Source organism: Mytilus edulis, chromosome 3, assembly GCF_963676685.1.
Source record: "Mytilus edulis chromosome 3, xbMytEdul2.2, whole genome shotgun sequence".
NCBI lineage: Eukaryota > Metazoa > Mollusca > Bivalvia > Mytilida > Mytilidae > Mytilus > Mytilus edulis.
The window spans coordinates 32,967,661-32,990,557 of record NC_092346.1 but is presented as its reverse complement, the minus strand read 5'-3'; the positions used below and the strand labels follow the sequence as shown (position 1 = coordinate 32,990,557).

Genomic DNA, 22,897 nt, shown 5'->3' with positions numbered 1-22,897 from the left:
AAAATTCAAACTTGCTAGTCATATTGAGGGCCCTTTATAGCTTGTTGCTCGGTGTGAGCCAAGGCTCCATCTTAAAGACTGTGCTTTGACCTATAATGATGTTTCTTTTACAAATTGTGACTTGGATGAAGAGTTGTCTCATTGGCACTCATACCACATCTTCTTATATCTAATCAGAAGGTTTTAACTAAACTAGTTTTGATACCATATGAATCATGGAAAAATCAAATATTTGATTGATCATTTTTATCATCTTTTAAATCTTCAATCTTCAGTTTCAACAAGTGCAAAATTTGTTTTTTTATGATTTGAAATTTTATCTTTGAAGGAAAATTTGTCGAATATTTTTTCCTTTTCATTTCAACCAAGTATGATTTAGATACCAGAGGTCAAATGTATTTTTCTATGAATTTTTGTTGTTGACATTTTTGTATTTCAACCAAGTACAATTTTGATAGTAAAGTCCAATGTCTCGGCCAATGTATTTCTATGAAGTATTTTGTTGACACTTTTCAGTTTTGTATTTTAACTATGTATGATTTTGATAGTAATGGCCAATGAATTTTTCTATGAAGTTTATTGACATTTTTGTATTTCAACCAAATATGATTTTGATAATAATGGCCAATGAATTTTTCTATGAAGTTTATTGATATTATTTGTATTTCAACCAAGTATGATTTTGATACTAAAAGACAATGCGTTTTTCTGTGATTTTTTTGTGTTGTATTTTAGTTGTTTCTTGTTGCTAGGTGTTGTCAGTCTCTTCTACCAAGGATTTGTACAGTAAGATCAAAATCCTTCCTTCGAGTTACAAGTTTTGAATGGATGGCCCTTTGATATAATCAGCCTCACTCAAAAAACATATTGGTCAAACAAATATAATAAAACACAAGCAATTAGTTTATTACAACAATTTTTATTTCTCTGGAATTTTGCTCAAAATATTTGACAATCTCGTATTAAAATTCCCTAAAATTTTTCACAAGTCCCTAAGCATCAAGCTCAGCTCCACACTTCACCACACACATCATTGCAATCTTTCATTTCCTCATAGTCAGACACATTCAGACAATAATCAATTTCAGTGTATTTTTGGTAAACTCGTGCATGATTGTCTAAGATTTTCTGAAAATTTGATACATCTTTTTCAGTTATTTTTTGTTCATTCTGGCATTGAAATGATAAAAAATGTAAATATATATTTATTAGGGAATCATAAAAGAAGTATAGTTAAGAAATGTAATATCGGACATCTTGAAACAATCTAAAATAATTGCTACAGATATACATATAAATATGTCTTTCTCTAGTTAAAATCAGTACAAAAAGATAAAGGAAAGATTTCAGCAGTCTCTGACATTAATATTACTTTACAATTAAATACACATGTAGTAATTACATCCCAGTTTAAAATCTGCACTTTAACATTTTTTTAAAAACATCATAAATAAATGGTCAGCACTTAGAAATAACATAGTACTTGTTTTTAGATAAAAGAAAAAAACAAAAAAAATCATTCTGTAACAAATCACAAACCAAAAACAAATTGGTTAATTATCAAAAAAATAAAATCTGGCAGATCGAATAAATATCAAGCTTAAAATTTGTTCAATCTAAAAAAAAAAATATTCAAACAAACTTCAACAAAAACAACAAAACATTTACAAATTAAACTGCAAGTAGATCTAAACAGCCTGGCCAGAAAGTATAAAAATGTCACACAAAGAAAAAAATGTCCAAATAATGATTTTTCACTTTCATACACAATAACATATATAAACATACATTCAACAAACATCTTTACTATACAAATAATTTGCACCAAATACTTTTTTTAACATGCACCATTAAATAAAATGTCCACTTCCAACACAATGGAACTGGCTATAATTACAAAGGAATAATAATGAGGTTAATCTTAAAGCTTTAATTTAATTGGTCACCCCACTACAGGGCAACTCTTCTGATTGGTTTAACAATGTCATGTGACAAAAAATTCAAATATTCCATGGCACAAAAACATATTCCTTCAACTGAAGAGTTGATGTTTGACAGAATATACTTTGACGTGGAATGCTTTACAAAGTCATGGCCATTCAAATGTACATTTATTTTGATCATCATGAGGTATGCGGCACATATGTGACCAAGACGTGTTTCTTGTCCAGAGACAACAAAATACATATATAATACTTGGCAACTCATTGTCAACATGAACTGCGTTTTTTTTTAATAATACTTTTGCGTAGTTTTCACCATATCCCATTATAACAAGTTGTGAAGACTAGTTTTAAAACTGCAGTCAGTTGTCGACTCCCTTACTCTGTAGAATGACTAGCACACCAGTTACTTCCCTTGGCTAGCCTGCAACCGTTAGGAATTAGATTCCACACAATGAGTGACTGCTAAATGATTGAGAGATCACTGTGATTGTATAATAAAATAGGCCGTAGTTTTAAACTACTGGACCCACAAATACTTTTTAGTCACGCTTTATTCCTTGGCTTAATTGTATGTTCGCAGGCCAAGCCAAATGTCCTTGTTCTTTTTAAAGCACAATGTTTACTCCTGATTTTTTTATCCAGCATGAATATCCTGAATGTGTGCACCCATACTGTGCAAGCTGCCATGTAATGGAGGACTTTGAGCAGATCCCATCGACATGGGACTCATGCCGTGGGCTCCGTGTCCCATCATCATATGATGCTGATGCCCTGGTATTAGCATTGCTTGCGAATGAACTGGTGGTCGTAACTGTGACATCTGAGAGTATGAACTACTGCCAGTGACAGCAGTACTTCCGAACATGTCACTACTATGCATACCCTGAACTCCAAGCATATCGTATCTTTGTCCTTCCATATGAGAATATCCCTTCATTTGATCATACATTTCACTACCATGTCTTCCTTGGAACACTGGAAATAAAATATTGTTTGTTTTCTATGAGCTTATCCTTTGAACCAATTAAGCTTTACAATAAAATTTAAACTGTGAACAAATTACACTTAAGCTGTGAACAAATTGACTTAACCTTTGATGAACCATTAAGCCTAATCTGAGATTAGCAAATTCATTATAATCTGATCTTTCAATTTATAATTATAGGTTAGACAATACTTGGTCATGTTTTATGAAGATTTAAGCCCAAGGCGAAGCCGAGGGCTTAAATCTTCATAAAACATGACCAAGTATTGTCTGACCAATTTAGAACATATTCACACTTTCGAGTGACCTACACAATTATCCTTTCCCATTGTAATATTCAAACCTGAATAAGAGTTCACTTTTTATAATGAACTAAATGTAAAACATAGGTAACCATCATTTCAATGGATGGAATGAAAAAGCATTGACATAGTTTGTGAGGACCGTATGGATAATAAACTGTTTTTCATTTGCTTAAGGTAAAATTTAATACTTATATATCTTGAGAATTTTTTTAATTTTAAAAAGCAACACAATGTTATATAAATGCCCTTTTTGAAATTTGACTTTTTTTTAAATATAAAACTCTCTGTATCAATATTTAAATTCAGACCATTCAGCATTAAATGCTTACTTTTTATTTTAAAATTTACGTGTATTTGTGTTTCTCCAAAAATTTCTTGGCTTTATATATCAACAGTCTGGCATTGTTTTCTTGAGAGAAAAAAATCCGTCAAATGTCAGGTATACAAATTGAATAAGTATTATTTTACCTACATCCTTGACCAAATTGTTTTTGTTTATTCTATATATGTGTACCATTAGAAAATGCATGAAATTTGGAAAAATTCAAAATGTTTTTATTTTAATCTTTGCTCTTTCATCTTTAATCAGTAGGCTATTTTCCCAAGGAAAATGACTTAGGGGGATTGTACACTTCGTTAGTGCAGCTATTAAGAGTCCACTTTCATAATTAACTAACAATGAAAAGTCATTCATGTATAGCATTTCATAGTGCATGGAAAACTATGTACTTTGAAAAGTAGAGGGCAAAAAACTGACTTTTCATTGGACGAGAAGGGGTGAGTATGTTCTAAGAGTATGTAATATGTGTACTAAGTAGGGATCTAAGAACTACTTACTGTGAGGACTCATATGTGCCATGGCCTGGCTATCCCAACCCATACTCTCTGGACTATATCCATGACCTCCTGGTGCTGAAAAGATTAAGACAATGATTATGTTTGTCTTTGTATTTATCTTTATAAAACAGCTGTTTTTACATACAGTATAATTATTTTGTACTTAGATCAAATATTTGTGGTCGTAAACTTCACAGATCATAGTAATTCTTTCGAAATTTCAAATTTCAACAAAATAAATATTATTGTTTTGAACCGAAAGTGCTATTAACGAAAAAACACTTTTATTGCCGAACAATGGTGCTTACATACATAGGTATTTTTCGATAATATCTTACTCCTAACAGCATGTGAAACAAAGAACGGCCTTGTATAAACTGAAAACAGATAGGGAACACTAGAGGTACATCTAGATCACATTTAAACCATTTAGTACCCACTTACAGACTCTCGTTTTGAGGGAAGAGGAATTTCAATTGGAAAGATTTTCGCTCCTCAGGAGATGTGAGATTCTATCAAGAATAACAAGCTTAAAAGAAATGCAATTTTCATAAGAGCCATGCCACCAAAGATAAAAGTTTCATCTCAGTTTCAACTGGAAAATGTTAAGCAGAAATTCAAGGATGATCAAATTAATCAGCAAAATCGTGTTACTGAACTTCAGTCTCAATTAGAAAAATTGGTAAATGAAATAATTCAAGCTCGCCGAATAATTGCCAAATTCATTGACCAAACATCAGATTTAAAGCAGGAAAATGAAAAACTCTCAATAACTGTAGACCAATACAAAGAGTCAGAAGCTGTAAGAAATCAAATACTGGAAGAACTTACAAAAAGGGAACAGTGAACTATTAGAGGAACTAGAGGAATATAAAGTGATAGAAGAAGAAAATATGATGTTTGATTCAGATGGTGAGGAAACATATTTTATTACGAACAATAATGTTGACAAAATACTGGAGAAACAAAGTGACACTCATCTTAAATTAGTTTCAAAACTTAAGGATGAAAAAAGAACTCTAAAAAGTAAAATGGAACATCTGACATCAGTTCAATGTGCAAATTCAACCCTAGAGAAACAAGAAACTAGACTAAATACAGTGACATGTATGCCTCTAATAAATATTGTTGACAAATTGATTCAAAACCAGAATTCAAAACATTCAACCAAAATTAATTCAAAGAACTCAAAACACAAATCTCGTGTTTCCAAAAATACATTTTAAGCTGTTATTCAAAAACTTGTGGAAATGTTTTAGTCGGACGGGGAGAAATATATCACAGAGTTAAAATGACTTTCAGATGTGTTTAGGTTTTTAATGCTAATGTTTGAGACTCAAAGAATTTATCATTAATTATGTTTTATATTATATATTCTACTTGGACAATAAGTTAATATATATCTAATTGATAATGGACATTTTATAATCAAAGGTGACAATAATGCCTCAGGGTTTAATCCTTTATCCTTCTTAAATTAGAGACATTGCTAAAAGAGTTGTATTAATTATTTATCTTTCTTTATCTGGATGATAACTTGTTTATATTTGTCAACACATTATGTAATAATTGATCTTAGCTTATTGTTTAATTCTCATATATATATGTTCCAGACCGTATGAGTATTTGGACCGTACGCGTACGGTCTGGACTGTATGCGTACTTTTTCAAAATACTCATATGGTCGGACCGTACGCGTACGGTCTGACTAATATTAAGAAGTTGGTCAAGTTTATTAGATACCAATGCATATAACAGATCAACATAACCTAACTGTCAAATTAGTATGAAAAAGTTCAATTTTAGTTGTAATGCAAACTTTGTATTTTAACTATTTAAAAAAATCAGGCAAATCAAATCTGTTAATCTCTTGTATTTAGCATGTCGATCAGTACATTTATAGAATTATGATCACTGAAATTGAAGATATCTGAAGTTAACATAATGTTGAAGGAAAATAGAACATTTAACAACATTGAAGGACAAAAAACGCAAATGGAAAGGAACATGCATGAACTGCAAACATTTTAATTTATTTGTCGTAGCAAGTATCACATAGGGGGGGAGTACCAAAATAGACTTTAGATATCCAATTGAACAAATACATATTTAATTTCAATGGTTCGTTTGTACATTTTATCCATCCAATTGTAACAATTTGTAAAACTAGAAATAAAGATAGTGGTACATGTTTGTTTAAATTTGAATTTTTCAATTCACATAAATGATCAAGTAACATGCATGGTCAGCTCGTACTGGACCATACGCGTATACTCATACGGTCGGACAGTACGTGTATGGTCGGACAGTATGAGTATACGTTTACGGTCCAGACCGTACGCGTACCGTCCAAATACTCATATGGTCTGGAACATATATATTGAACTATTTTGTGAAAGATATAAGTTTGGAAGTCACAGCGTTGGTGACAAGTTCCAGTCTTGGAAATAAATTATATACTAAGTGGAATTAATCTTCTGTGTAATACTGCTAGTCTATGGTGCATGGTTACTTAGGTTTAACATTTAGTTGTAACCAAATCCTCATATCAGTCTCCTAGTTTTAGACTTTGGATTTCATGGTTACAGTATGCTTTCTTTATCAGCTGATAGTTTACTTTAAGCTTGCTTGCAGGATTAGCAAGCATTCTTTGTTACATACAGCTTCAATTAAATTGTTTTGCATCTTAAGGTGGTACCCAACACTTTCACTAAAATTAATTTGGCTCGTTTAATTTTCATAAAATTTTGACAATGTATTTACTTTGACCCTTTAACAAAAATATAAAAATTTCAAAAATTTTGAGCCAACCGTTTTGTCAAAAAAATTACACTGGTTATATAGCTGTTTGACAAACATCAATTTTGATCATTGAGAAGCTCAATATTCCCTTTACAACACAACGTTATTAAAACGTTTCGCTGACTTTACAGAGTTATCTCCCTGTAGTGTTAGGTACCACCTTAATTGATTTAAATTGTATGTTTTATCTCTGTATGATTTAATTATATATATTGATCCAGATAAAAAAAAATACTTCAACCTAAAAATTTGCAAGGGTTCCGCGGAACCCAGTGTCTTGCTACTTTTGCTGTTAATGGCAGGCTCAACAAAAATGAGGAATTAAATCAATAAAAAAAAATTCTCTCAATACTATAGTTTGATTGTAAGAAGCTTCTGTCCAAGTTTGGTAAACATCCAGGATAATTTATGCATCTCATAATTGTTTTAAAAACTTTAACTGCAGACTTTCTGTAATGTTAACTGGAAGAAAAACTAAGTCCATTTATAAGTAAAATACTGAAAAAATAGAATTTTGTTTTTAATAAATTTACTTCTGGATACTATCTTATGGTCATAAACAAGCTTCCATCCAAGTTTGGTACAAATCCAGGATAGTTTAAGACAGTTATTAATATTTTAAAAACGTTAACCACAGAGTTAAAGTAATGTTTCCTGGCAGAAAAAACTAAGTCCATTTATAAGTAAATTACAGAAACAAGAGTGCACATGCTGAAATGTCTTGCCTTCTTTACTAATCCTTGATATTATGTTGATAGTCCTAAATATAAAGCTTTATTACAAATGTCACATAATCTTAACATAAACCAAGAAAACTAAACCTTGACCAATGAACCATGAAAATGTGGTCAAGGTCAGATGAACCATACAACAAATATAGTTATATATAACCTATTGCTTATAGTTTAACAAACAAAAAATAAACCACAAAACTTAACACTGAGCAATGAACTGTGAAAATGAGGTCAAGGTCAAATACAACCTGCGCTACTGACGTATAGATCATAAAATATTTCCATACACCAAATATAGTTTGACCTACTGCTTGCTGGTAATAGAAAAAAGTACAAAACTCATAAACTTAACTGTGACCACTGAGCCATGAAAATGAGGCCCAGGTCAGATGACACCTCCCAGTTGGACATGAACACCTTACAATTATTCCATACACTAAATATAGTAGACCTATTGCATACACTTTAAGAAAAGCAGACCAAAACACAAAAACTTAACTATAACCACTGAACCATGAAAATGAGGTCAAGGTCAGATGACACCTACCAGTTGGACATGTACACCTTACAATCATTCCATACACTGAATATACTACACCTATTGCTTATAGTATCTGAGATATGGACTTGACCACCAAAACTTAACCTTGTTCACTGATCCATGAAATGAGGTCGAGGTCATGTGAAAACTGTAAGACGGGCATGAGGACCTTGCAAGGTACGCACATACCAAATATAGTTATCCTATTACTTATAATAAGAGAAAATTTAACATTACAAAAAATCTTAACTGTTTTTTAAGTAGTCACTGAACCATGAAAATGAGGTCAAGGACATTGGACATGTGACTGACGGAAATTTTGTAACATGAGGCATCTATATACAAAGTATAAGTATCTAGGTCTTCCACTTTCTTAAATATTAAGCTTTTAAGAAGTTAGCTAATGCCGCTACCGCCAGATCACTATCCCTATGTCGAGCTTTCTGCGACAAAAGACAAAAACAGAATTTTTTTCAAACAAATTTACTTCTGGATACTTTCTTATCATCATAAACAGGCTTCTGTCCAAGTTTGGTACAAATCCAGGATAGTTTAAGAAAGTTATTAAAATTTTAAAAACTTTAAGCACAGAGTGAATGTTATGTTTCCCGGCAGAAAAACTTAGTCCATTTACAAGTAAAATACGGAATAACAGGAATTTTATTTTTACGAAATTTACTTCTAGATACTAACTTATGATCATAAACAAGCTTCTGTCCCAATTTGGTAGAAATCCAGTATAGTTTAAGAAAGTTATTAAAATTTTAAAAACTTTAAGCACAGAGTGAATGTTATGTTTCCCGGCAGAAAAACTTAGTCCATTTACAAGTAAAATACGGAATAACAGGAATTTTATTTTTACGAAATTTACTTCTAGATACTAACTTATGATCATAAACAAGCTTCTGTCCCAGTTTGGTAGAAATCCAGTATAGTTTAAGAAAGATATTAAAATTTCAAAAACTTTAACCACTGGGTGAATATTTGTGGACGCCGCTGCCGCCGCTGCCGCCACTGCCGCCGCTACCGCCACTGCCGACGACAATGACAGAATGTAGGATAGCTATGTCTCCCTTTTTCGACTAAAGTCGAAGGCTCAACAAAAATCACAAGTCAAATGTTGAAGATAAAATTGAGAATGGAAATAGGGAATGTGTCAAAGAGACAACAACCAGACCATAGAAAAAAACAACAGCAGAAGGTCCTCAACAGGTCTTCAATGTAGCGAGAAATTCCCGCACCCGGAGGCAACCTTCAGCTGGCCCCTAAACAAATATATCCTAGTTCAGTGATAATGAACGCCATACTTATTTCCAAATTGTACACAAGAAACTGAAATAGAAAAAATACAAGATGTTGCTTTTGTTGTCTATTGTGTTTGTGGATTGCTGTCGCATAGACAATAATTTATCCCGATCCTAATTATACATATTTAATTGAACAAGCATATACTTTGAATATAATTTAAACATCAGTTACCTACCCTTAGATACTTATGTACCACATCTTTTTTGTGTAAATATCTAATCCATACAAAATTCCCTCTGTGTAATCCTTGATGATATCTACAGATAGTGGACGTGATTCTGTTATATGTTTGTTGAGACTAGCACCTCCAGAGTAATCCATTAAAATCTGTTTGGAAAATAAATAAAAACAATTATAAGATATAGAACAAAATTATATAATTGTCTTATATATAGTACATGTACTGATTTCATGCTAAGAAATCAATTTGAAAATGTAAAAAAGAATTTCTCATGTTTAACACAATTGATAACAGTACCAGTTAAATAGAATTAGTTGTATCTTAATTGGTAATAACATTAACAGTACATTTTTTACTTAACCAGATGCACATTTTGCAATTCAGTGCCAATCTGCCTAAAAATAAGACAGTGGTGAAAATATGACAAACAAGAATGTGTCCATAGTAAACGGATGCCACACCCGCACTATAATTTTCAATGTTCTGTTGACCGTGCAATTGGGGTCAAAACTCTAATAAAGCATAAAAATTTAAAAGATCATATCATGGGGAAGATGTGTACTAAGTTTCAAGTTGATTGGACTTCAACTTCATCAAAATCTACGTTAATCAAAAACTTTAACCTAAAGCAGGACAGACAAGACAAACGAAGAACGGATGAATGGACGAACAAACGAACAAACGAACGAACGGACGCTCAGACCAAAAAACATACTGCCCTTTAGTGGAGCATAAAAATTATACAATGGTCTTATATACGCTACTGATTTCATGCTAAGAATCAAATTAAAAATGTAAAAAAGAATTTCTCATATTTAACACAATTGATAACAGTAATGTTTTTAAAAATATAATTAGTTGTAAATATGACTTTCCTGCATGACTGATACAAATGCAACAACATATATTTCTATTCAAAATATTGACTGAGACCCATTGTAAGTCACATGACTCATGTCATATCAATATTTGTTACAAATGATAAATGTCCTTTGTGATGACTTGACATTGATATCACTAAAATTATAATGCTCTGTTAGCATCTTCAACCATAATAGCATTAAAGGTTCAAATTTTGACTGCATCTCGTAAAAGAGTCTCTTCAGTACTAATGTAAGCCAAACAATTTTAAAGTCTAAAACCTAATTCAAACATTGAAGGGCAGATCAAACCAAAATGGACAGAAAAGAAAGTAGTCTAAACAAGAATATGTGTCCATCCGTCTCATTGCCCCGCTCATACTATCACATTTCCATATTCAGTAAACCGTGAAATCTGGTTCAAAACCCTAATTTATTTTGTGTTGATTTTTAAGTTTCAAGTTGACATGACTACAACTTTATTGGAAACTACCCTAAACAAAACTTTAACCTGATCAGTGATCTGTAATATATGGGTGAAAATCATTATTTAGCATAATTTTTTTTAAAGTTCACATCATTTTTGAACTTGATTTGGAATGGATGGATGCATTGATAAACAGAAAGACTAACAGTCAAACAGACTAAAAAATAAGTAGATTATCTTAGGGACAGTCAGTTAAGTTAACCTAATTAGTTGTAAATTATTGTAAGCATGTGCAATATAATATTTATGGTCTTCTCAATCATGGTATTTAAATTTACACAAACGATAAATTATTTGTTCACTGTTATCATGTTTCAGTATATTCACTAAGTACAAGGGTATTTAACTTATTGATCATAACAACTTAAAAATAGATCAAACAAGGAAGTGAAATACTTTGAACACACCTGACAAATATGGCTTCCTCTCAGCCGTTTGGAGGAGGTCAAGTTCCTGTTAATTGTAAATTATGTAAAACAGATAGACCAATTCAGTGGAAATGCATGGACTGCAGTATTATGATGTGTGCCCATTGCAAGGACAATGTACATTCTCAATTCAAAAATGCACTTGATCATAAGATCATCAAAAGAGAAGAGATTGGACTGCATAAGGAAGAACTGGATTTTACTAATATTAAGTGTAATGAACACACTGGACAATCATCATGTCTTTACTGTAATACATGTGAAATCCTAGTGTGTCCAACCTGTGTTGCCAAAGTTCATAAGAAGCACGATTTAATCGAAATTAGTGATGCATACAACATCAAAGTAGAAATATTAAAAAAAGGACAAAGTAAAATGCAGAAGAGTAATTATACAACCAATGCAAAGAAAGACCAGCTCAATAAATTAGTGTCCGCTGAAAATATAAAGTATAACAAGGAAAAAAGAAATATTCAAAGTCATGAGGAAACCGTAAAACAACAAGTAGAACAATATTTTAAAGAACTCAAAAATAAACTGGAACAGAATCACGAAACTGTTTTATTATCAGTCAAATCTGATCTTAATGCTATATCATCATTCACAAACCAGAAGGAGGACAAAATCAATGAAGTCCAGGACTGTATTGACATTTCCAATGCCTCGGAGTTTTTCAAAGAGGTCAAGAAGATGGAGAAATTCACTGAAACCCAAGAACCACGAACCAGGCCTAGCTATAGTTCTTCACAGAAATTTATTCCAGGGAATTTTACCCAATCAAACATTGGATCGCTACAAGATGATGGAAACTTGTCAGCAGAAATAAACACCTCCCTAGTCATCAATAGTGAGTACCAGACTGAACTTGAGTCAATAGCATTAGTAGGTCCATGCCTTGATCAGACAATTTGGATAAGTTCTGGTAGTTATGGAATGTTACAGAGAGTAAAACCTGAAGGAACCAACCTAAAGGTGATGTCTAAATTAAACATTGAAGTGTATGGAATGGCAGTTACTCCATCTAATCAACTCCTTCTGTGTGCTAAAGGTAAAAAAAGTTTACAACAAATCAGCAGTAGTGGTGAACTGACTGATTCTGTTTATAATGTATCACCTTTACTTCCCAATGCTATCCATGTTATCAGTGACAATAAACTAATAGTAGCAGCTTATAATAATGAACTAAAAAGAGAAACTGTGATCATTATGAACAAGAAAGGAGACAAGGAGACTGTGTATGAAAATGATGAACATAATCAACCTATATTTAATAACCCATGGTATATAACCACTACATGTACTGGAAATATACATGTAGTGGATAGGATTTCAGATGATGCTAGAGGTAAAGTAGTGGTCTTAGGACAAGGAGGACATATCATAAACCAGTATACAGGTCATCCAACTATCAATAAGAGTAAACCATTCAAACCAGTACGCATTGTGACAACACCAAGTGACAATGTTGTTGTGACAGATCTGAATATTCCAATCTTACACATCCTCAATGACAATGGTCATTTGATTTCATATTTCAATACCAAGGATATAGGAATAGAGTTTCCAATTTCTCTTGCTATCAACACAACTGGACAACTTTATATAGGATGCAGTAGGGCTGCAGGTACTAAAACTAAAGATGCAAAGCTATATGTAATAAAAATTGAAGGATTCTAAAACTTTCAAACTTTAATGAAAAAGAAATATGTGAAATAGTATAAGGCAAACAATATCCATGTCATATGCATATGACAACTGGACTGACAGCTTACGAGTGAACTTACCAGAACTGATTAGACCAATATCTTGTATAACAGTTATTTTCCTTTTTATTCAAAATGTTACTTTTCAAGCATACCATGGATCCCAACTAAAGCCAAAGATCATAATAAGAATTACCTTAATTGATAGTGAAATTATTTTTAGTTTGATATCTGACAAATATGTATAAAAGGGGGACATAGTGTATTGACAATAAGACAGCAACTTAAAAACAAAAAAAGAGATCTAAACAAGAGAAATATATGCATCAACAAACAGTCTTCAATGATAAGTGAATATACCAGAATTATTATTATTAACACTATCAAAAAATAAAATCAATTGTCGAAATAATTGTCAATGGACGTCTCCCCCTTTACTAACATACATTTTTGGTTGGTTGATCCGTTGGTGATTGATTTTTGTTGGTTGTTCCAACATCCAACAAGATCTGAGGATATTTTCTAAATATTGGTTTGTTGGTTTATCGTTACCCAGTTATCAAAGTTAGAAATGAAAGTTCATATTGATCAATTGATTGATTGATTTGTTGATTGATAAGTGGATTAATTGTTAAGCAGTTATCACAGGTAGAAATGAAAGTTCATATTGATCAATTGATTGATTGATTTGTTGATTGATAAGTGGATTAATTGTTAAGCAGTTATCACAGGTAGAAATGAAAGTTCATATTGATCAATTGATTGATTGATTTGTTGATTGATGTGGATTAATTGTTAAGCAGTTATCACAGGTAGAAATGAAAGTTCATATTGATCAATTGATTGATTGATTTGTTGATTGATGAGCTGATTATTCTTTAAGGAGGCTTGTGGTTATAAAAATTTCAGAAATTTTTTTTTTTTCATTACAATTTTTTTTACAGCAATAATCATTCCAAAAAGTCAATTCGTTTTGACCCCAGATGACTTTCAAAATGGATATATCACCGAAAAAGCTCCAAATTATCTCCCTTTGGTGCAAAAATGCAATTTTTTTGCATTAAAATTGAAATATCTTTTTTAACTCAACGGTGATATATATTTTTTTTCATTATTTTTTTTTAAATAAGCTGTACTTAAACTACTCTATTGTAAAATTTGGGTGAGTTCTGTAATTGCTTTCTTTTTTTATTTCGATATAATCTATATTTCTCCTATTAGTTCAACAGAAAAAAAGTAATTTTACAAAAATGTATGCTTCTCTCGAAGGCAGATTGTGAGAATAAATGTCCGGTGACCCCATGTTTTTATTCTATATTTCTATTAAGTATAAGATGAAGTTTATTTATAGAAAAATATAGGGAAATCCCATATAAGGAAAAAATTTGGTTTATACCCGCGAGCCCCCTTAATCAGTTGTCACAGGTAGAAATGAAAGTTCATATTGATCAATTGATTGATTTTATTTGTGGAGGAAGCAGGAGTATCAACAGATATCCCTGAAAAATATGCCCAATTACTGGTTGCTTGATTGATTAATTGTTGGCGTTTAACACCACCTTCACACTTGGCTATATTATATGATCAGTTTTATTGGTGAAAAAGCACAAACAGAGACCAACCAAAAATCTGTCAAATTTTGATTGATTGATTGTTGGGGTTTAACACAACTTTGACCTTTGGCTATATTAAGTAATCAGTTTTAATACTTGAGGGAGCAGGAGTACCAACAGGGACCCTAAATATCCACTTAATTACTGGTTGTTTGATTGATTGATTGTTGGAGTTTAACACAACTTTCACCTTTTGCTCTGTTTAGTGTCCAGTTTCTTGGTGGAGAAAGTAGGAGTACCAATAGAGCCCCACCATCCTAACGACCAATTACTGGTTATTTAATTGATTGCTTGTTGGTGTCTAAAACCACTTTTCTGACAATTGGCTATACTACAGTGATTAGTTTTATTGGTGAAGAAAACACGAGTAACAACAGAGACCCACCAACCTAAAGCAGGCAAACTCCATTCTAGTCAATTGAAATCTGAGTCAAAAGCACCTTGCCAAATTGAGTTGAAACTCAAGATTTTTTTATTCGAGCGTCACTGATGAGTCTTTTGTAGACAAAACACGCGTCTGGCGTTTATATAAAATTTCAATCCTGGTATCTATGATGAGGTTATTCACAACCTCAATGTTGACTTGCTAGTGTAGATGAACTACTTAGACCACTCATCCACTGAGACTGAAAACCGGAGATAAAGGTTAATAGACAAAGATTTACAGTGATAAATAAACACATTACATTCAATATTTACTGTATAATAGAGTAATCAACAAGTGTGGAAGCATGAAAGTGACTACCAGCATATCATTTATCCATAATAAATCACAAAATGCTTAGAGTCTTCAAGTTCTGTTCAAATGATAGATGTCAGACAAACATACTTATATGAAAAAGAGAAAATGTCAGTTTATGCCTATGAGTTGCTACAGTAAAGCTACACAATAATAAATATAACTAGAGACTCTCAAGAGTCTGTGTCGCTCACCTTGGTATATGGGCATATCAAACAAAGGACACTCTCCAACACTGTAGAAGAGAATAGACCATGACAAAAAATCTGTATTTTGTTGATCTTGTATATCTGATCTTTTAGTGTTTAGTTTCTTTGACTTGGCAAAGTTTGGATAAATTTGTCTTAGTAGTTTCAGGAGAAGAACTTTGTAAAAGATTACAAAAATTGTAAAAAAAAATGTTAAAAAAGTTTATATGACCGCAGAGGTCGATCCCTGAACAGTTGGGACAGGTATGGACAAAACATTTAAGCGTGATACAGCTCTGAATTTGGATTGTGATCAAATTTTTGACATTATATGGGTTTTTTACACAAAACAAATGTCAAGATTTTACAAATCAATTAAAGATTTCTTCTTCAAACTTATTTAAATCTAAAATTAAATAGTTGACACAGCATAGGTTTCTGACACAGAATGAATGTGGTCTAATGAACTTAAAATTTGTTTTGCCTTTAAGCAATTCACTATGCTGTTGAATATTAATCCTGTCAAAAAAATGTTTGAAGAAATTTTCTTTTTATTTATGAAATCTGAAATGAGAACAAGTATAGACACAACTTTTAAGCTAAATATATTTTAGATAAGATAAGGAAAAAAAAACTTCATCAGCAACATTTTATATTGGCAAATTTCCAATGAAGTTATTTACATAAAGTTATTGGCAAATAAAAATAGAAAATGACATCATAGTCATGTCTGGCAAATGTCCAACATACATTATCTAAAAACATTTTAGATAAGATAAGGAAAAAAAGCTTCATCAGCAACATTTTATATTGGCAAATTTCCAATGAAGTTATTTACATAAAGTTATTGGCAAATAAAAATAGAAAATGACATCATAGTCATGTCTGGTAAATTTCCAACATATATTATCAACTACTATTCTATACAAAGAAAGATAACTCCAATTGAAAATTAATTTTGTGCAATTAGATATTTCTTGCTATTGTGCAATACTGTGCAATTGAAAATTTCTTGCTATTGTGCAATACTGTGCAATTGAAAATTTCTTGCTATTGCACAATACTTAATATGGAATCCTGAATTGGACCAACTTGAAAACTGGGCCCATAATCAAAAATCAAAGTACATATTTAGATAAAGCATATCAAATAAGCCCAAGAATTTAATTTTTGTTAAAATGAAACTCAGTTTAATTTTGGACCCTTTGGACCCTTTGGACCTTAATGTAGACCAATTTGAAAACTTGACCAAAATTAAGAATCTACATACACAGTTAGATTTGGCATATAAAGAACCCATTTATTCAATTTTTGATGAAATCAAACAAAGTTTAATTTTGGACCCCCATTTGGACCAACTTGAAAACTAGGCCAATAATATAAAATCTAAGTACATTCTTAAATTCAGCATATCAAAGAACCCCAAAGATTCAATTTTTGTTAAAATCAAACAAAGTTTAATTTTGGACCCTTTGGACCTTAATGTAGACCAATTTGAAAATGGGACCAAAAATTAAGAATCTACATACATAGTTAGATTCGGCATATCAAAGAACCCCAATTATTCAATTTTTGATGAAATCACACAAAGTTCAATTTTGGACCCTTTGGGCCCCTTATTCCTAAACTGTTGGGACCAAAACTCCCAAAATCAAACCCAACCTTCCTTTTATGGTCATAAACTTTGTGTTTAAATTTCATAGATTTCTATTTACTTATACTAAAGTTATGGTGCAAAAAACAAGAATAATGCTTATTTGGGCCCCTTTTTGGCCCCTAAATCATAAACTGTTGTGACCTCAACTCCAAAAATCAATCCCAACCTTCCTTTTGTGGTCATAAACCTTGTGTTAAAATTTCATTGATTTCTATTTACTTATACTAAAGTTATTGTGCGAAAACCAAGAATAATGCTTATTTGGGCCCTTTTTTGGCCCTTAATTCCTAAACTGTTGGGACCAAAACTCCCAAAATCAATCCCAACCGTCCTTTTGTGGTCATAAACCTTGTGTCAAAATTTCATAGATTTCTATTCACTTAAACTAAAGTTATAGTGCGAAAACCAAGAAAATGCTTATTTGGGCTCTTTTCGGCCCCTAATTCCTAAAATGTTGGGACCAAAACTCCCAAAATCAATCCCAACCTTCCTTTTGTGGTCATAAACCTTGTGTTAAAATTTCATTGATTTCTATTCACTTTTACTAAAGTTAAAGTGCGAAAACTAAAAGTATTTTGACGACGATGACGACGACGCCAACGTGATAGCAATATACAACCAAAAAATTAAAATTTTTGCGGTCGTATAAAAACTGCATTTTACATGTATGTACTATATGTTTTTCCATGGCAACCATCTTGGTTAATGGGCAGGGTCATCGGATACATTTTAAAAACTAGATACCCTAAGAATGATTTTAGCCAAGTTTGGTTTAATTTAGCCCAGTATTTTTAGAGGAGTAGATTTTTGTAAGAACTTACAAAAAATTCAGAAAAGGTGTGAAAACTTGACTCTAAAGGGGTCAATTGACCATTTCGGTCATGGTGACATATTTGTGACATACTTTGCTGAACAATTTTGCTATTTACAGTTTATCCCTTTATTTTTAAATATTCAAGATAATGATTTAAAAACTAAAATTTCCTTAAAATTACCAATTTAGGAGCAGCAACCCAACAACCGGTTGTCTGATGTGTCTGAAAATTTCAGGGCAGATATATCTTGATCTGAGGAACATTTTTACCCCATGTCTGATTTGCTATAAATGCTATAAGCCAAAAACTGCATTTTACCCCTATGTTCTATTTTTAGCCATGGTGGTCATCTTGGTTGATTGGCGGGGGTCATCAGATACATTTTTTTAAGCTAAATACCATAAGGATGATTTAGGCCAAGTTTGGTTTCATTTGGCCCAGTAGTTTCAGTGGAGAAGATTTTCTAAAAGTTAACAGACGAAGGACGACGGACGCCAAGTGATGAGAAAAGCTCACTTGGCCCTTTGGGCCAGGTGAGCTTAAAACAAAATATAGGGGATCTCATCCTTAATGTTGCTAAAATCACAAGAAAAATGTTTCAATGAAACATGATTTGATTAGAATGATATCTATACTATGGCCTACAGTAGCCCATGATAGGTCATGTTATATTGAGCAATTTTGAAATTAGTGATCAGATAATTTTTGAGTTGTTAGAGAATATACAAATATCCTGAGTATTAGATTGCAGGTCATGACAAATTAACTGATGCACCAACTGCAGAAAGCTCTAGTCACTCAGCTCATATAAAATCACTGTTTTTCACACATGTCAATATCAGTAGTGTTTAACAGTTCAAAGGGAGAAAACCAGATACTCTGCAGGGCGCAGCTTTATATGACCGCAGAGGTTGAACCCTGAACAGTTGGGGCAAGTATGGACACAACATTCAAGCTTGATACAGCTCTGGATTTGGATTGTGATTAAATAGTTGACACAGCATAGGTTTCTGACACAGAATGAATGTGGTCTTATAAATTTAACAAATTTAATTTACCTATTATGGTCTAATATCCAAAATCTAAATACATGGCCATGGCTTGATTCAGCATTTCGAAGAATCCCAAGAATTCAACGTTTGATGAAATCAAACAAAGTTTAATTTTGGACCCTTTTGACTTTAATTTGGACTAATTTGGTAACAGGGCCAAAAAATCAAAAATCAAAATACATGGTTAGATTAAGCATATCAAAGACAGAGAACCCCATACATTCAATTTTTGTTGAAATCAAACAAAGTTAAATTTTGGACCCAATTTGGACCAACTTGAAAACTGGGCCCATAATAAAAAATCTAAATACATGTTTAGATTCAGCATATCAATGAACCCCAAGAATTCAATTTTTGTTAAAATCAAACTTAGTTTTATTTTGGACCCTTTGGACCATAATGTAGACCAATTTGAAAACAGGCCCCAAAATTAAAAATCTAAATACAGCGTTAGATTTGGCATATCAAAGAACCTCAATAACTCAATTTTTGATGAAATCAAACAAATGACCTAATGTAAACCAATCAAAAAATGGGGACCAAATTCCAAAAACTTAATACACTGTTAGAATCAGTATATTTAAGAACCCCAAGAATTCAAGAATAAAACCCCATTGAAATTGGTCAAGAAATAAGCAATTCATACAAAGTATAAGAGAAGTATTGTTTTTGGTCCCTTTTTGGCCCCTAATTCCTAAACAGGTTTGGGCCATACCCCCAAAATCAATCCCAACCTTCCATTTTGGGAATGGAACCTTGTGGTTCAATTTCAGAAAGATCAATACACTTACACACAAGTTATTGTCTGGAAACTAGAAAAATACTTATTTTGAACCCTTTTTGGGCCCCTTGTTCCGAAACTGTTGACACCAAAACCCCCAAAGTCAATCCCAACCTTCCTTAAGTGGTTATAAACCTTGTGATAAAATTTTATCGATTCCTATTCACTTAAACTAAGTTATTATCTGGAAACCATCCGTCTTCAATCGACGCTGACGACATGATACCAATATAAGACCAAATTTTTTTTAATATTTGCGGTAGTATTAAAAGAGAAGTGCATTACTTTAGTTTTATATAATGTCATTTCCTATGATTAAATCTCAAAGATCGTAAGAAATTATTTTACAAGTCTCTAACAATTACTCATTTTTACAGTACTATTTCAAGTTAGGTTAAAGTTTGGTGCCTGTTGAAATGTTAAAACCTGTTGCATTTATTTCCACCTGTTCAAAGTCAGAAATCTGTTAATCAGTGGTTGTCGTTTGTTGGGCTGGATTTTAAGTGTTTCTTGTATCTTGTTTTTATATAGATTAGACTGTTGGTTTTCCTGTTTAAATTGTTTAAACTGGTCATTTTGGGGGCTTTTATAGCTTGCTGTTCGATTAGAGCCAAAGCTTTGTGTCGAAGACCCAGGCGCGGATCCAGAAGGGGGGGGGGGTTCCGGGGGTTGGTACCCCCCCTTTTTTTTTGACGATCAATGCATTTGAATGGGGACATGTAATTGGAACCCCCCCCCCCCCCCCCCCCCTGTGTCCTGGGTTAGGAACCCCCCCTTTTTAAAACTTTATGAAAAACTTATACTTATCAAAAGTTTATCATATATTTATCAGTATCCTCAATTTTAAATATGATATCACTGAATATACATAACTACCTATCTTGTGCATTATCAAAAAATAGATACTATGGTACAATCATATGACACATTTACATTACACCAATAAATTAGTTTAACTGAATATTTTTTTCTATATCATACAACTTGTGACAAACTTAATATGGCATGTCCTCAACCACATGGAAGTGGTCAAGTACCTGTTAAATGTGGATTATGTGAAACAGATAGATCTATACAATGGAAATGCATGGATTGCAGTATTCTGATGTGTAGTCATTGCAAGGAAAATGTACATTCTCAATTCAAAAACGCACTTGATCATAAGATCATCAGTAGAGAAGAGATTGGATTGCATACTGAAGAACTGGATTTTACCAATATTAAGTGTGATGAACATGCTGGACAATTCTCATGTCTTTACTGTAATACATGTGACATTCTTGTGTGTCCAACATGCTTTGCCAAAGTTCATAAGACACATGATTTAATCGAAATAAGAGATGCATACAACTTGAAAGTAAACATGTTGAAAAAAAGACAAAATCAAATGCAGAAGAGTCATTCTAACATGAGTGAAAAGAAAGATGAGCTCAATAAATTAGTGGCAGCTGAAAATGTTAAGTATCACAAAGAAAATCAAAATATTCTTAGTCACAAGAAAACTGTAAAAGAACTAGTAGAACAATATTTTAAAGAACTCAAAAATAAATTGGAAAAGAATCATGAAACTGTTTTAACATCAGTTAAATCTGATCTGAATGCTATATCATTATTCACAACCCAGAAGGAGGACAAAATAAATGAAGTCGAGGACTGTATTGACCTTTCCAATGCATCTGAGTTTTTCAAAAATGTCAAGAAGATTGAGAAATCCACTGAAATCCAAGAACCACAAACCAAGCCAAACTATAGTTCTCCACCAAAATTTGTTCCAGGGAATATTAACCAATCAAACATTGGATCATTACAAGATGATGGGAACTTATCATCAGAAATAAACATCTCCCTAGTCATCAATAATGAGTACCAGACTGAACTTGATGTTATAGCATTTTTAAGTCCATGCCTTGATCAGTCAATTTGGATAAGTTCTGGTTCTTTTGGAGTATTACAGAGAGTCAAACCTGAAGGAACCAATCTGAAGGTGATGTCTGAATTTAACATTAAAGTGCATGGAATGGCAGTTACTCCATCTAATCAACTCCTTCTGTGTGTTTTGGGGGAAACAAGGTTACAACAAATCAGCAGTAGTGGTGAACTGACTGATTCTGTTTATGATGTATCACCTTTACTTCCCAATGCTATCCATGTTATCAGTGACAATAAACTTATAGTAGGAGCTGGTAATGGTAAACTAAAAAGAGGAGCTGTGATCATAATGAACAAGAAAGGAGACAAGGAGGCTGTGTATGAACATGATAAACATAATCAACCTATGTTTAGTAAACCAAGGTATATAACCACTACGAGTAATGGAAATATACATGTAGTGGATAAGATTTCAGATGATTGGAGTGGTAAAGTAGTGGTCTTAGGATATGGAGGACATATAATAAACCAGTATACAGGTCATCCAACTATCAATAAGAGTGAATCATTCAAACCAGTACACATTGTGACAACACCAAGTGACAATGTTGTTGTGATGGATCTGGATACTGACATCTTACACATCCTCAATGACAATGGACATTTGATTTCATATTTCAATACCAAGGATATAGGAATAGAGTTTCCATATTCTCTTGCCTTCAACACAACTGGACAACTGTATATAGGATGCACTAGGGCTGCAGGTAGTCAAACTAAAGATGCAAAGCTATATGTAATAAACATTGAAGGATTCTAAAACTTTCAAACTTTAATGAAAAAGAAATATGTGAAATAGTATAAGGCAAACAATATTCATGTCATATGCATATGACAACTGGACTTACAGCTTACGAGTGAACTTACCAGAACTGATTAGACCAATATCTTGTATAACAGTTATTTCCCTTTTTATTCAAAATGTTACTTTTTAAGCATACCATGGATCCCAACTAAAGCCAAAGATCATAATAAAAATTATCTTAATTGATAGTGAAATTATTTT

At 32.3% G+C, this 22,897-nt stretch overlaps 4 protein-coding genes across 4 annotated transcripts in view; 2 read left to right on the top strand and 2 right to left on the bottom strand.

Annotated features, from left to right (window-relative positions):
* Positions 1–2,580: 2,580 nt before the first annotated feature.
* On the bottom strand, positions 2,581–6,579 carry LOC139515198 (uncharacterized). The gene is made up of 3 exons (XM_071304762.1): positions 6,534–6,579; positions 4,074–4,148; positions 2,581–2,921 (listed from the first exon to the last, which is right to left on the bottom strand). The coding sequence occupies exons 1-3, from the start codon at positions 6,577–6,579 to the stop codon at positions 2,581–2,583; spliced, it is 462 nt and encodes a 153-aa protein (XP_071160863.1).
* LOC139516263 (eIF-2-alpha kinase GCN2-like) overlaps positions 4,074–22,897 on the bottom strand; it is a 37,226-nt gene continuing 18,402 nt past the window's right edge. The window contains exons 10-11 of the mRNA XM_071306261.1: positions 9,634–9,785; positions 4,074–4,148 (exon numbers count right to left, since the gene is read on the bottom strand). Of these exons, the coding sequence (XP_071162362.1) occupies positions 9,636–9,785 (150 nt within the window). The 3' untranslated portion in view covers positions 4,074–4,148; positions 9,634–9,635. The remainder of the gene's footprint in view (positions 4,149–9,633; positions 9,786–22,897) is intronic.
* LOC139516261 (E3 ubiquitin-protein ligase TRIM71-like) lies at positions 11,396–13,322 on the top strand. Its single transcript, XM_071306259.1, has one exon. The coding sequence runs from the start codon at positions 11,403–11,405 to the stop codon at positions 13,089–13,091; it is 1,689 nt and encodes a 562-aa protein (XP_071162360.1). The 5' UTR covers positions 11,396–11,402; the 3' UTR covers positions 13,092–13,322.
* On the top strand, positions 20,892–22,880 carry LOC139516262 (E3 ubiquitin-protein ligase TRIM71-like). Its single transcript, XM_071306260.1, has one exon. It carries the CDS (start codon positions 20,963–20,965, stop codon positions 22,649–22,651), a length of 1,689 nt encoding a protein of 562 aa, XP_071162361.1. The 5' UTR covers positions 20,892–20,962; the 3' UTR covers positions 22,652–22,880.